Source organism: Vipera ursinii, assembly GCF_947247035.1.
Source record: "Vipera ursinii genome assembly, chromosome: Z".
NCBI classification, from domain to species: Eukaryota; Metazoa; Chordata; class Lepidosauria; order Squamata; family Viperidae; genus Vipera; species Vipera ursinii.
Genome location: NC_139517.1, coordinates 30,081,221 through 30,097,807, shown reverse-complemented (window position 1 = coordinate 30,097,807; position 16,587 = coordinate 30,081,221). Strand labels below are relative to the sequence as shown.

At 40.8% G+C, this 16,587-nt stretch overlaps 1 protein-coding gene across 1 annotated transcript in view; it reads right to left on the bottom strand.

Annotated features, from left to right (window-relative positions):
- PPP1R9B (protein phosphatase 1 regulatory subunit 9B) overlaps nucleotides 1-15,323 on the bottom strand; it is a 95,307-nt gene extending 79,984 nt beyond the window's left edge. The window contains exon 1 of the mRNA XM_083376924.1: nucleotides 13,531-15,323. Coding sequence (XP_083233050.1) covers nucleotides 13,531-14,970 — 1,440 coding nt within the window. The 5' untranslated portion in view covers nucleotides 14,971-15,323. The remainder of the gene's footprint in view (nucleotides 1-13,530) is intronic.
- Between the last annotated feature and the right edge of the window lie 1,264 nt (nucleotides 15,324-16,587).

Below are 16,587 nucleotides of genomic sequence, written 5' to 3'. Positions count from 1 at the left end.
TGCAGGATATTATTTTTCCAAACCCAATTTTCAAACAGAGAAGGAAAACCCAGATCCTAGATAACCTGGATCAGGGTCAATTATGATGGGTTAGACTCAACCAGTGGCCAGATTCAGCATTAGGCCACTTTCCACGTTCTTAAGCTTAAGAGTTTCAACCTAGAAATAAGGAGAAATTTTCTGACAGTGAGAACAATCTATCAGTGGAACAGGCTGTCTTCAGAAGTTGAGGGAGCTTCATCACTGGAAGCTTTCAAGAGACTGGATTGCCATCTGTCAGAAATGCGTAGGATCTCCTGCTTGGGTGGGGGATTGGACTAAAATGACTTACAAGGTCCCTTCCATCTCTGTTATTCTATTCTATTCTATTCTATTCTATTCTATTCTATTCTATTCTATTCTATTCTATTCTATTCTATTCTATTCTACTCTACTCTATCTACTCTACTCTACTCTACTCTACTCTACTCTACTCTACTCCACTCCACTCCACTCCACTCCACTCCACTCCACTCCACTCCACTCCATTTGCTTCTATTCTATTCTATTTTGGGAATCAGCTTTATGGGTTCATTCACCTCATCTGTGGCAAGTAGCAAAAGGCAACAAGAAACCAAACATATGAAGAAAGTAGTCATGATATATGCAAGGACACTTATGTGAAGGAAACCTTTCTTTCATAGCACTATTTTCACTATTTTCAATTTTCAATATTGCTTTGTTTAGAAAACTAACACAGATAAACACCTGAGTTTTAAAAAGTAACGTAAGTCCAGAGTTACAACTACAAAAGCATCAGCCTCCTGGTAAATACAAACCAAACTGAACAAAATCTCACAAGATATCTCATGACCATATTACTGCATCATACTGTACTATCAAACTGGCAGATACTGTGGCTGGAACAAACTAAGGTAGTCCTCAACTTACACCTACCGTATTTGTTTAACAACTGTTTCACGTTATGATGGTGTTGAAAAAAGTGACTTATGATTGGTCCCCACACTTACAACTGTCACAGTGCTTCATGGTCACATGATCAAAATTTGATTGTTTGGCACTTGATATTTATTTACAATGGATCACACGATCCCCATTTACAAATTTCCCAAAGAACTTACAACAAATATAATTAATGGGAGATTAATTACAACTAACATCGTAAAATCGAGTGTGACTCACAACGACCACATAACTTATTAATGGAACTTCCAGTATCAGTTCAGAAACTTATGCTGAGAACTATCTGTTATTGAATTTTGTTCAGATTATACTTGAAGGCAGAAATTCTCATTTTTCTTTTTTCTTTTTTTTTTGCTTGTGGGCTCCTGAACTTCATTTACTTTTTGACCCCGGTCATGATCACTGCTAGATAGAAAAATGGTACTTAATCATCAAAAATGCTTATTAATCCAATTATTAGTTGGATAATTATTAAGCATATAAAGACCATGCCACACTACAAAAATGCCATGGTCCCTGAAGTGGGGAGACATATGGTCCATGTTAAGAATCACTGTTCTCAAATATGGATGGCCAATTTGCAACCAGTTAGCTCCAGGCAGCTATTACACTTTTTTTAATGAGACTTTCAAAAGCATCCTGAAACTAATGATTCTAATTTCTGCCTTTATTTTTTTTAACAGTCTACTATGTAGGAGAGACAGACAAACAGACAGGGAGAGGGGGGGCAGAGGGAGGGGGAGAGATTGAAAGAGAGAGAAGAGGTTCAGAGAGAAAAACAGGATAACTGGAAAAGAGAATTAATGCCCTCATCTACTTCTGGCTCTGGTCCTCTTGTGTGTCCTTCAGTCCCGTCAACCATTGGAATGCATTCCCTGATTGTCCCTGGGCTAGGATGGCAGAAACTGTTTGGGCTCTACTAATAGAATTTTTTTTAAAAAAAATTTAATTCCATTTATATCCCGCCCTTCTCCGAAGACTCAGGGCGGCTTTACAAACTTAGCAGTAGCTTTCATTCTATGTATATGCCTGCTTATTAGGGCTTTCACACACACCCCAAGCGGCATTATTACAAAGTCAGCTTAATTGCCCCCAACAATCTGGGTCCTCATTTTACCTACCTCGGAAGGATGGAAGGCTGAGTCAACCTTGAGCCTGGTGGGATGCGAACCTGCACTAATTGCAGGCAGCTGGTGTTACTTAAGGAGGCATTAGCCCACTGCTCCACCAAGGCTCTTGATGTACAATTCTGCAAAAGGGTTTAATGCAGACTTTTCCTACTGCCATATTATTATCCTGGCAGATGAGGCCATCCCAGCATAATACATAGTGGGTTCTGTTATAAAGTATTATTTCAGTTCTTCTGAGAGAAAACCTTTTAAGCTTTTTTGAGGTGGGGTGGTTCGGAGCTGGAGGAGTAGAGGTCAATGTAACTGCTTTTAATTTTTTTATGAGAGTAAATGATAAAGTCCTTTGGTGTATGAAAAAGTAACTAAGGGGACATATGCTAGTCACAGGTATTTAATTTAATTTAATTTAATTTATTAATATTTCTATACCGCCCTTCTCCCGGAGGACTCAGGGCGGTGTACAGGGCAAGAATAAAACACAGAAATTTACAAAAACTAAAAGATGATTAAATACATGCCCGATTAAAATACAATTGATACATAGTAAAAACCCCAATACAAATGATAAAAAACCCCACCAATCCCCCCTCAGGCCAGGCCGGCTTGCTCGAACAAGTATGTTTTCAGATCGCGGCGAAAGGAGCGCAGATCGGGCGCCGTCCGGAGCTCAACCGGTAACTGGTTCCATAACTCCGGGGCACCCACAGAGAAGGATCTCCCCCTGGGGGCCACCAGTCGGCATTCTCTGAGGCACCCTGAGGAGGCCCTCTCTGTGGGAACGCATAGGGCGCAGGGAGCTTGATGCCGGCAGCAGATGTTCCCTGAGGTACTCCGGCCCCATGCCATGGAGGGCTTTGAACACCATTACTAGCACCTTGAATCTCACCCGGAAGACAACTGGCAACCAATGCAGCTCACGGAGCAGAGGTGTCACATGGGAGTATCGGGAGACTCCCAACACAACTCTCGCGGCTGCATTCTTTACCAGTTGGAGCCTCCGGGTGGTCCTCAAGGGAAGCCCCATGTAGAGAGCGTTGCAGTAGTCTAGACGAGAGGTCACGAGCGTGTGAGTGACCGTGCATAAATCATCCCGGCTTAGATAAGGCCGCAACTGGCGCACCAGGCGAACCTGGGCGAAAGCCCCCCTAGTCACAGCCACCATGTGATCTTCCAAGGTAAGCCGCGAATCTAGGAGGACTCCCAAGTTGCGAGCCCTATCTACGGGGGGTAATAATTCACTCCCCATAGAAAGAGATGGAATATCCGAATAGACCCGGGATGAAGGTATGCAAAGCCACTCGGTCTTGTCGGGGTTGAGTTGAAGTCTGTTCCTCCCCATCCAGACCTGAAGTAGTGTAAACACTGAAGTAGTGTAAACAGAAAAACAACTTGGAGGTGAAAACCTCAAATCACGTGTAGAAAGGACCAAGTAGCACATATTTCTTAACAGCTTGTTACCATTCTCCCATTAAGAATGTGGTTCAGAAATCTACGCTAGTGTATTATAATAGTAAAAGGGCATATCCTGGGATACGCTAGACAATGCTACCTGAAAAGAATAAAAAATGGTCTTATCCCACAAAAAAGATTTGTGGTATACATTTTCATACTTACCTAAGGGCCAAAAATACCCATGGGTCTGTTAGCTTTCCACTATACTACAAGGTATTTTGCTTTTCTTGGAAAACATTAAAACAGCCAACACTCATGTATAAAATCTGGCTAGTTCAAAATTTCTCCTGTGTGTGTGTGTGTGTGTGTGTGTGTGATGTGTGTTTGTGTCCCCAATCATACCATTTCAAGCAACAAGCTCTGAAAGAATTCTCTGTTGTATTCATATATAATAGTATGCCATTCTCTTGCAATGAGCTCTCGTTAAGAGTTTAAATACTCTGGTGCCTTACTTTTACTTGTTTTTAGCAGAGTCAAGTAGATTCTTCTTCTGACCATTGATTGAGATATGGCTCGATATCTTTCAAACTAGTTAGAATACCCTGCAACATTGATATCTGGACTCCAATCAACAATATACTGGGATGGGCTACTCCACTTTCTACTCTGTATGGCAAATCACATTGTTCAAACATTCCTCTAGGTCAGGGGTAGGAAACCTTGGCTCTTTTATGACTTGTGGATTTCAACACCCAGAATTCCTGAACCAGCCATGTTGACTCAGGAATTCTGGGATTTGAAGTTCACAAGTCATAAAAGAACCAAGGTTGCCTACCCCTGTTCTAGGTTATAGAGAAAAAAATCCACTTTCAATAATATATCTAAGGTTTAGCATCTTATGTAGTACTCTAAATATCAGTGTTTCCAGGATTTCAGTAATCTTGGTATTTTGCAAAATGTTTTGTGGAATGCCAATATCTTGCAAAATTCAGCAGTTTTGTAAAATATCACTTATGTAAAAAGATTTAATTTTAAATCAAAGTTGTAGACTTATACATGGCATTTACTAAAACACCAGACATCTTATCTATCACCTGAAGGCATTGTGTTCCGATCTGTTATATAATGTAGATCAGGGGTAGGCAACCTTGGCTCTTTTATGACTCATGGACTTCAACTCCCAAAATTCCTGAGCCAGCCTGGGAGTTGAAGTCCATGAGTCATAAAAGAGCCGAGGTTGCCTACCCCTGATCTAGATAGATCCTTTCTCCTTTAAGTACTATATTATAATAAGTGGTTTTTCTTTTTTAAAATAATTCAAAAACTGCATCTGCTTATATTTAATTTGAAGTGATACCATAAACAATATCATGTCAAAAATTTGCTATTTCTTTCTGCTTCATGTTTGGCTCAAGTCTTCAAATGATGAAGAAAATTGTAGAAACTGAAGTATCCATTATCTTGCAGTTTGCTCAATAGCACTATAACTACCCGTATTTTATTATCCATAAGAGCAGAACAAGGAAGATGCTTATTCTTATATAGTGAGGTGGTTGGACAGTACAGTACAAGCTAAGCATACCTACTCAGAAGCAGATTGTATAGAATCCTTTTCAGACCCCCTTTTCTTTTTGTTCACAGCACTCCCACCCAAACTATTCATTTCACAAACACTTTCCCCATCCTGGAGAACAGACATAATTTTTTTGCCAGAGAACTGACGTGATTTCTTACAGAGGGCTTTAGAAATTAGGCCAATGATTCCAGATTGCTCACTCTTGACTTAAATAATTAGCCAGTGTGATGCAGTGATTGAGTTTTGATAGAGTTAGTCTACTGTAACATGAAATTCCTTGCAGGCCTTAGGCAAGAACAAGAGCTCACCTGCCCAGCATTTTCTTACCATGGTGTCCAACCTAATTACCAATACTCTATGACACTTTAGAAGCAGAGCATGAATGAATAACTATGTTCTCACTAAAATATCCCAGTAACTGGTATCCAAAGGCATACTGGAAGACAGTATATATGTGTATGTGTACATCAACTGGTCCTCTTTTAAAGCCCTGTTTCTGCAGTCAATTTTTGATATTTATGGCAGTCTGTAATCATAAAAAAGATTGTTTGACTGATTACAATAACAAATTTCACAATTAAAAAGGTATCATAACAGGTATTGGTCTGTCCATCCAAAAAAAAATAATAATCAAATTCCACAGTCAGATAATACTTTTATTAGGAGCACCCAAAGTGACATAGAAGAATGTAGTGTAGAGGTAGCCTTTGCTTACCAACTTCCTTGTTTAGTGATCATTTGAGTCTACAATATTAAAAAAAATAGCTTTGCAACCAATCTTCGTATTTGTGACTATCACAAATCACATAGTGACATGATAGCTATTTGGGCGCTTTGCAATTGTTGCTCATTTATAATTGTCACAACATCCTGTGACCATATGATTGCCATTTGTATGTTTTGTCAATGATTTGCAACAGATTTAACAGAAAATAAAATTGTAAGTTGCAGTCATGTAATGTTTCTGTTAGCAACCACAATGATTTGCTTAGCAACCAAAAGGGAAATGATGTTAAAACTCTATTGCAGTCATGTGATTTTCTGCTTAGCAATTGCACACTGAGCAACAAAGGTGCCAGTCCCAATTGTGGTTGTTAAGCAAGGACTACCTAGGTTAGGATTCAAGGCTATAAATGCCTTGGTAAGGCCACACCTGGAATACTGCATCCAGTTTTGGTTACCACGATGTAAAAAAGATGTCGAGACTCTAGAAAGAGTACAGAGAAGAGCAACAAAGATGATTGGGGGACTGGAGGCTAAAACATATAGGGAACGGTTGCTGGAATTGGGTATGTGTAGTTTAACGAAGAGAAGGGTGAGGGGTGACATGATAGCAGTGTTCCAATATCTCAGGGGCTGCCACAAAGAAGAGGGAGCCAAGCTATTCTCCAAAGCACCTGAAAGCAGGACAAGAAGCAACGGATGGAAACTAGTCAAGGAGAGAAGCAACCTAGAACTAAGGAGAAACTTCCTGACAGTTAGAACAACTAACCAGTGGAACAACCTGCCTCCAGAGGTGGTGAATTCTCCAACACTGGAGGTTTTTAAGAAGAGACTGGACAGCCATTTGTCTGAAATGGTATAGGGTTTCCTGCCTTAGCAGGGGGTTGGACTAGATGACCTCCAAGGTCCCTTCCAACTTCTTCTTCTTCTTCTTCTTCTTCTTGTTGTTATTATTATTATTAAATGTTTCCATCAGTTAAACATTGGAAAAAGTTAGAAACGGGAGGAAAAACAAGGACACCCAAAAGGAGGCCCAGTCTAAAGCTATGAGAGCTACAAATTTAACCTTGATAGGAGTTGTGAACAGCGTGTTTCTTTGTGACATGTGAACACAATATGAAATTCCACCTAGAATTCAGAAAAAATAATAGTGACTCTTCCTATCCCAGGAGTGAAATCATAAAAGTCGTAAGTGTCCATTCAATCCAGGGTTCCATCCTACCTTCACTAAATGTCCCACGTAGGTCTAGAAGTATTATATTTTCTGTATATTGTGCATCCATTTATGTTTATGCATCAAATCACTCTCTTCCTTGCCTTTTTCTATTACTTCTTGGAGGAATTCTTTCAGCTTCTTGTCATTACCATTACATTTCAACCCAAATTTTAATCAGAAATGAAAATCCATGCATTCAGCACATCTCAAATGATCACTAGGTTGACTATAATGCTACAAGGATAAAAGCATCCTAGCAGCAATTTTCTTCTGTCAAATGTTACTTTTAGTTGAGCCCAGAATTTCCATTATTAAGCAAAATAGTTAAGTGAGCTCTGCCCCATTTTATGACCTTTCTTGCCATAGTTGTTAAGTGCATTACTGCAGTTATTAAGTTAGTAAAATGGTTGTTAAGTGAATCTGGCTTCCCTGTGCAAAAGATGATCACATGATCTCTGGACACTGCAACCTATCATAAATTCGTGTCACTTGCCATGTGTCCAAATTTTAATCACTTGTGCCCATGGGGATGCTGCAATGGTCGTAAATGTGAAAAATAGTCATGTTACTTTTTTCAGTGGCATTGTAATTTCAGACAGTCAGCAAACGAATGATTGTAAGTCAAGGACTGCCTGTATGGTAAGCAGCAAGATTCTCTTTTGGTGTTGAATTACTGCTAGCCTATGATTTTAACAGGGCTTTAAATTGTTTTAACTTATAAACCAGTTCTGACAGCAGTGGGGGTACTGATATAAAAGAATTAAGTAATCCCATCTTTAACAGAACAAGATGTTGCATTAGGAGTAGAGAGTTATCAGTTCAAATCCACCCTCAGCTTTAGGCCATCCATTAGCCGCATTCACGCAACATGTTTAACTAGGTTCATTAAGACCTAGTAGTGCACCCATATAATATGCTCTTTTTTGTGTGTGTGACTCAGCTCAGCATATTGTATAACTGTAGTCAATTGGATTAAGTTTGAATGGCTGAATTGACCAAGATAAGCATGTTTCTTAAATTCTCTCTCTCTGCCACACCTATCCCATAGGAGAGTTGTAAGGGAAAATAGAGAAAGGGTCGCTATGTATACCACTTTGAGCTCCTAGAGAAAGATGGATATAAATTTAATAAAAATGAATAAATAGGAAGAGCTGCTCCCTTTCAAATTCTAACTTTGTTTATATAACTCCTACTTTGTTTTAAAATAGTTTATATTATTCCCTCCATCCATAATGCACTATCCACGTTCCCCCATCCTAAGTGGGAATTTGTTTGGTTCAATACTAATTGCTAGGACCGCATTTCCTTGAAATACATCCTTTCATTCCTTGTTGATACCTGGGAGGGTAACAGATAGGTAATGGCATTGTAGTATTTTTTATATATTAGTTCAGGATTGCTTGTGGTCCCAATATCAATGATGGTTGCAGCATTTGGACTGCAGCACTTAAATCAAGCCACCTATGTCCAGTACAGAGTTCATGCACAATTGTGTACTTGTACTCCAGAAATCCAGCAGACTACCAGTTTGAATTTAAAAGTTTCTCTCAGTCAGGTATAATCTTTCCATTTGTCATAATAAACAATAGCTTTAAGTCTCCCATATAACTAGGATTATTTCCCCTTTTGGGCAGATATATTTATAGAATTCAGTGCCAAAAATGACATAAGGATGTGCAGCATCTTAGTTGGCTTTAAAAGGCATGTAAGAAATTTGTAACTAGAATCATCATATACAGCAGCAATATAGACATATACATTTGGATGATGGAGCCATGTAACAGTACAAATAGACCTTCATTAATGACCATAACTGGGACTAGAATTTCTGTGCTAAGAAAGTTGGTCATTAGGTGAGTCATGCCCAATTTTATGACCTTTTTGCCACCATTTGTTAAGAGAATCATTGCAGTTGTTAAGTGAATCATTTAGTCATTAAGCAAATCTGGCTTCCTTCACTAACCTGGCTTATTGGAAGCTGGTTGAGAAGTCACAAATGGCAATCACAAACCCCAGGTCGCTATATCATAAATGCATGCTAGTTGCCAAGCAGCCAAATTTTGACCACATGATTGTGAGAATGCTGCAAATGTTATAAATGTGAGGACTGATCATAAATCATTTTTTTCTGTGCCGTTGTAACTTCGAATGGTTGCTAAAAGAGGACCTGTATTACCTTTATGCTTTATTTCATAGTGGCCTCTAGATTGTCACTATTGTAAACAAGGTGCTACGCATGATTTGTTCTGAATCAATAGCACTTTTTTATATTCTTGTATTGCACTCTAAATTTCAGGGCTCCTATCCCAGATTGTCCGAGCTAAGCTATATCTTGGGAGATATGACATAGTTCTCACGCCTAACCTTGCAGGGTTTCAGCATTCATAGATGAGAATTCACGTGAAATTACAAAAACATTCCAGAATTTGGTGATTTCTGCAAGATTTGAAAGATTTTTCTCTTTAAGTATTATACTGCACCATATTACATTGCGTTGTTTGAAATGAGGACATTTAAGATCATAGCTGATTCTGGGGGCGACAGGCACCTTGGCAACTATACACTATATGCTGACCTGTGATCTAAAGTAGATGGCAAGTAAAAAAAGGTGAAGGGAGCAATAGTCAGTGAGTCCTCTTCCCCTAAGGTCTGTCCTTGTAACCTAGAATTGATGCTAAATGTTAGACAGTAGCTGGCAAATTGAGCATGAAAGGCTGCCACTCTTATAAGGCCACATATCCCGATTTGGGTCATATGTAATGGAGATTGGCAAGTATCCCTGACCGCTTTACCCAGAATGAAAAGAAAAAAAGAGTGGGATGGAACAGTGTTTTCCAATATACCTGAAGGAAGCATGCTTGAACACTGCTTTCTGCTCTAATACCTTGCTACCCACCTACAACAATCTGTCAGTTGAGATGGTTGCATCACCCTCTCCAGTGCTATTGAAACAAATAGAAAGGCAGGATATACACTGACTGAATATGTGAAAGCTAGGACAACTGCTAACCTTGTCCTCAAATCACTCCCACCCTCTTATGTCCAAATTTAGCTGCATGGCAGAAACATCATCAAGTGATTGGATGAGCACAGAGCATAACAAAGAATATGTTAGCATTCTAAGAATTTGGGATCATATATTTTACTTCTGAGATAGACTTCTCTATGTAGCAAAGTCCATCCACAAATAGACCAACCTACATATATACAGCAACAGTGGACCAAGGACCAGCGTATTTGACCAATCTAAGATAAGTCTCATCTAAAAGAAATGCTCATGGAACTATGAATTCTAACAATTGAAGTTAATGCAAGAATGTACTAAATTGGTGGCCATCCAGTTCTTGCTTAAGAACCTCCAATGGGCAATGGCAGGAAACCATCATTATTCAAGGTAGGCTGTTTCACTGCTTTAACAGCTTTAAACATTAGGAAATTCTTCTGAACTCTTTTAATTTCAGACTGTTTCAGTCTCTATTCTATTCTCAGTTTCAACAGAGAATTGGGCCATCCCCACCTGGATGTGACTGTCTTTCAAATATTTATAGACTGCTACAAACTAGTATTTGGCAAAGGTGTGATGATACAAAACAAAACAAATATAACTTCTAATATAGGGTCTCTTAATATAATTTGGCAAAATTCTTTCTAACTTCCCATATCTCACATGCTTAACAACCTTCCAGAATCACTCCAAAAAGATCACACATCATCAAGCAACCTGGTGATGGCAGTCTGCGGTTTTCTACAGCAAGGGTCCCTAAAGTTTTGTGCTGCTAGGAACACTTGTCCATTCACAAAATGGCTGCAATGGAAGAACATAACCAATTATAAAGCATTGATTTACAGGCATGTTATGTACCATCGCTCTCTATCTGCCACCTCATGCAAAATGCTACCACCTATTCCTGATTTCATTTTTTGTGTACAAGAAGATATATATCTACCCTAAGCAATTAATTACATACAACCCTTATTTTATTTCCTAAGAAATAAAATCTAGATATTTTTTTGAAATTAAGATGATACTGATGTTGGATACTTTCTTTCTTGTGCACCATGCCAACTTTCCATTTTTTTTAAAAAAAAATCTTACTTTAAAAATTACATGTAATTTAATGTAAGTTATTTTAGCTGTGAATGGGTGCCAAGAAAGATGTATTCTGATACTAAAGATCACAGTGGCCAGCTTTTAATGTCCAAGCACATTGGACTACAACTGCTCAACTTTCTAACTACCAGGCTCACTATGAATTTACTGTATTTTTGTTGTTCTGGATCCCATGGAAACTTGAATGGATTTATTGTTCACAAAAGCTTGCCTGTCAGGTAAGTCCCTTCTTCCATGACACCAAAAAATAAACAATAATTAAACTATCTCCCAAAGATTTAATATTTATACACCTCTAATTGAAAGACATTGACTTTTTCAGGATACATCTAAACTTATATTGATAGGAGCCAAGTTACCTTTGGCAGTGAAGTACTTATCCATGCCCATTTCTAACTTGCAGAAACTTAACTCACAATTCCTACATTCTTATCTATAGCTTAAATATATATTGTTCAAACTGCGCTAAACCATGATATGTTTTAATAATGTCATAGTGCCCTAGTTCACATAATTTCTGGATTAACAAATTACATTTTGATTTGTTAATTACTAAAGTTACTAAATGGGCTAGGTTCACACAATATGCTAGACTAGGCCAATATGATAATGGATAACTGGTATTTCAGGATGTTTTAGGAATCCAAACATTATCACAATATATGAGTTAGTCTATCCACAGTGAGCCAGCATGGTTTATTTGGGCACTATATGTTGTACACTTGTATTGCATTAATCTGGGTTTAAGGATTAACATGAGTACACCCAGTCTGGTATAAATCCTACTATAATAAAATTGAACCATGATTTGCAAATTTCATCACTCATTTCATCATACTGAGTTGAAACAAAACAAACCTTGTTATAGCCTCCCATCATGTATAAACCTGGCAATCTCACCTTAGATTCCATCAAAAGTTGTATTCCTGCATGTACTTTTTTTCCTGGATGGGAGTCCATTTTTCTCTCAATTCAATTGCCTTTCCTATGGAAAAGCAGAAACCCACCCATCTCTGATCTACCTTGGCAAAATGGTCTTATAGTGTCAAATAAAACCCAGTTAAAGCTGGGAAATTATGCCTGATATGCCTTTTATTCTTCCAATTGGCATGGAGTGGGAATGTAGCTAATCAAAGAGTCCAAAGGGAAAGGAGAGAAGGGGAAACAGATTGCAATGATCATATTCCTTAATTTGTCAGTGACTTAATCCCACCATCACACACACACACACACACACACACACAGAGAGAGAGAGAGAGAGAGAGAGAGAGAGAGAGAGAGAGAGAGAGAGAGAGAGAAATGTATAGCCCCAACTCAGAGAATGAAATGTGAGAAACTGAGCTTTCACATCAAATGTGTTATTCTTCCTACTACCAGCAGCCTGCTGCAAACGGGTCCATTTATATACCCTCCCTACCTCAGTGTTTCATGAAAGCCATGCTTTGCAAAAAAAGAGGATGAAGAACAGCGTTTCTCTTCCCATCCTCGTTTGTAAAATCAAGTCTCTTCAGCATATCTCAGTCTGTTGGATTGTCAAACAAGAAAATGCTGTTTTGAATCTCTTCCCTGCTTCTCCTATTCCTGGTTTTTGCACATAAAACAGAGGGGGGGAAAACATGGTGAGATCCATGATGGCACTTTCAATCATGACACTGGTACAATTCTTCTAAAATCACTTTTGTTGATATATAACCTGCAAAGGCAATTCACTAATTCAGTTCTTAACTCAAGTGAAAGGCTAATCCTATCAAAAGTATCCCTGTTCCATTATCTCTAGGATAGAAGAGTTTTGCTACATTCTCCCTTCAATATTTAAATGCACAAACAAAAGCCAACATAAATCTCTGCCTAACAGATTTTAATGAATTAAGGGGACATTTGCCTTAAGCGTTGAAAAATCAAGGCCTTACAACAGTAGGCATCAGTGAGAATCAGGTGAAAAGGTCCTCTTTGCCTAAGATATGTAGGCCTTCCCAAAATTAAGAGGTAAACCTGTAAGTTGGAAGCTATTTCGATGGAAGATGGAGATTTGCACATCTGAAGGATCCTCCCTGCAAAGCTTCCTTGCACACACTTCCCCATCAAGAGAAGAGAGGTGCACTAGGGAGAACATGTGGTTTAAAATATCTTCTGGATAGGCTAGTTCCTTTTATGCAGAGAATTGTATTTAATGAATGAACAGCAATTCTTTATGAAAAAGAAATCTTCCTTATCCTTACTTGGAGATCCTGAATAGGTTTACAGTAGTCAGAACATAGGATTTTAGTCTCAGTTGCTATTTTGCGAAAACTAGGCCCCAGAGCAGATCCTTGGAATTGTCATTCATGTTGATAATAACAACCATGTCCAAGGACCACCAGACTTCCCAGAATCCAGGTGTCTTTTACAGTCACTATAAATACTAGATTCAAAGGCCTACCTGTATTGGGGCTGTGCTGAAGTGGATCTTGCGATTAGGGACAGCCTCATCCTCTTCTGACAGCCCAGCGATCTCGACACAGCTAGATTCTGGTGCATACAGTCCATCACCATCCTCATCTTCATCCAGCCCACTCCCTCCCGAATCCTCCCCCAGTCCACTGTAGGCACTAATGTCCACCAGGTCAGCCTCAGAGAAGTCCTCCTTCTTAGACTCATCACCCAGGTCATTCTCCTCTGGTCCCTCAGCCTTGGCCACTTCCTCACAGTAAGTGTCTGCCAATGGGCCTGGAGTTTCTAAGTATCTTTCACCACCCAGCTGGCCATTTTCCAAGGCCGCATGCACTGTGACCTCAGCCTGAATCACCTCTGCCCTGAGAGGGTCAGGTGCCTTAGAGGATTTGCTGTTCTCATCTGCCACTGCTGCTGCTGCCACCGCCACCTCAGCTGCCTCAAATTCCTGTTCAGAGTCTCCACTCTCTTCCACTTCCACAGGCTTGATCTTGCGCACTTCTTGGACCTTCTGAGGACGTAGCCCCATGTTGGAGTCCTTATCCCCTGCCTTTGCTGCTACTGACCCACCAGGCACCACCTTGTTTTGGGCTTTGTCAGTCTCAGGTAACCTTGCTCTTACTTGGAGTGCAGGCCCATCACTATTCCTGGTTTCCACCTTGGGCCCTCCTTCTGGAGTCTGGAGGAAAACCCTGGACCTTTTGCTAACAATTTTGGAGTTGAGAGGCCCAACTTTGCCAGGGGCTTTATGAAGGTTATTCCTCAGGTCAGCCTTCTCAAAGACAGCACTGAGTTGACTTACAGTGGGAGAAACAGCCTCTGTGTCTAGCTTGTCTAGGGATTCTGTGCTGCCGTTGAACCTCACCACCACATCCAACTTCCGGTCTTGGAAGCCAGCTCTCTCCTTCCTCAGAAGCAGTTTGTTGGTGGTCTCCTTTTCCTGGAGACTCCTCTCGAAGATCTTCCTTGTCTCCTGGAGCTTGGACAATGGCTTATCTGTTTTGGAGTCAAACCGGCTCACCCTCTCGGATACGCTGGTGCCCAGTTTCAACAACGCACTATGGTCTACATTCTCATTCAGACTGCTGGCCCGGGGCAAGGACAACCGGACCGGCTTCTCCTTCATCTTGGCCAGATCAACTGCTCCCTCCCCTGGTGGCGGTGCAGTGCCCATTTGCAGGAACATATTTTTGATCCGATGGACATTAGATCCATACTTCTTGTTCCTGGCTTTCTTGGCCTCTTCACTGTCAGCTTGGCCCAGGGCATCTTTGGAGGCTTTCAGAGCTTGGATGCCAGCTTCATAGGCGTTCCGGTGAGGTGAGGCACTCCTCAGGCCACCTCCAGCCCCATTGCCACTGGTGGTACTGCCCCCACTGCTGCTGGTGCCACTGCCCCCAGGATTATTATGGGACTCAGTCTTCATCATGGTTCACCAAATCTTCTGGTGTCGCTGACACCACATAGCCTCAGGCTTCCTCCACCCACGGGCCACCCTGCCTCCTCTTTCTCCTTCACCTCTAGCAGCCGCAATACAATCACATCGCGAGAACCCGAAAGGGGCAAGGCGGCACCGCTTCTTCTCTACCAGGCAGCGCTCATTGTGTGTCAAGGAAAAATGTGGTCAACCGGCGACGAGGGCGGCGAGGAGAGAACCGAATCCAAGGAGCTTCTGATCCACGGCGGTGGCAGCGGGAAGGCAGATCCTTCGAAGGGTCTGGATTAGATGAGGCCCATTGCAGCCGGCTCGTCGGATGTGTTACACCTCCCCTTCATCCCCCCTCCTCCTCTTCCTCTCCTTCCTTGTCGCTTTCGCTCGCTCGCTTTTGCAGCGCGATGACGGAGACCAAACCCTTCTGCAAACGCCACAGCCTGTCGCTGCTTAAAAAAAAAGTGGAGGGGGGAAGAGCAGAAGGGGGAAAATGAAGAGAAAGAGAGGGGGGGAAACCGCTGGGTCTTAAAGTGATCACACTCCTTGCACCTCCCTCGTTTTCTGCTATGGCAGGAAAGGAAGCAAAAAAAAAAAGGGCAGCGACGCGTTCTTCCTCTCTTTTTCTCCGCCTCCCCAACCCCCCGTTGCTTTCTCTTTACCGAATAAGCGAAAATGAGTCCCATCAATCCAATTGTAAGAGGAAGGAAGAGATGCGGTTGGGAGGGAACCTCGGCTACGCCAGCTTTTGGATTTACCTCGCCGATGAATTATTAAAAAAAATAATCATGACAATGTAATCCAATCCCTTCCGCGTGTCGTCTGTTTCACGCCTTATTGGTATTGAGGGGGGGGGAGGCGCGGTTTAAGGATTCGTGTCTACCCACACATATGCCCCCATCTCACGTGTCCTTGCTCGAAAATTGGATTAACTGTGGACGCCCCTTCCCAGGAATTTGCCCACCCTGATATTTTCCACTTCTTTGGGGACAGTGTCACCTCCGAATCGCGGGCAGTGCCACTTATGCTGTGGGGATTCATCTCCATTTTAAGGCTGAGTTGTGTTATTGAATCTAGTAGGGGAAGCACTTTTTCTGACCCTTCCACGGGGAGTGGCTAACCCTTGGCCCATGGGCCTCATGCACCCTTGGACAGCTAATAATCTGGTCCCACAAGACCATAAACTTCTAATATTATTATATGATTTTGTATACATTAACTATGTTATATATTGGGCATAAGACAATTCTTCTTCACTCAGTGTGGCCAAAAGATTGAACACCCAAAAGGTCCACAAAGATTGTTTATATTCATACAGTTCTTTTAATCTGGATGGGCATGAATAATCCATTTGCTGGGTCCCACAATACACTTACGTTTTGCAAAACAGCTGCCAACATGTTAACTGAACATAGCCAAAACCTGTGCCCAACGCAATGAATTTATTTGGGCCTACAAAAAAACAATAAACCAAGATACCACTATTATTTTCTAGTAAAATCTTTTTTGACTCAGAGACATTGCCACCATGGCTGTTTATTTTACTGGCATCTTTTTCTCAGACAAATGTAATAGTTTATGCTCTTTTTACACTATTACAAAGTGTGCTTTGATAAA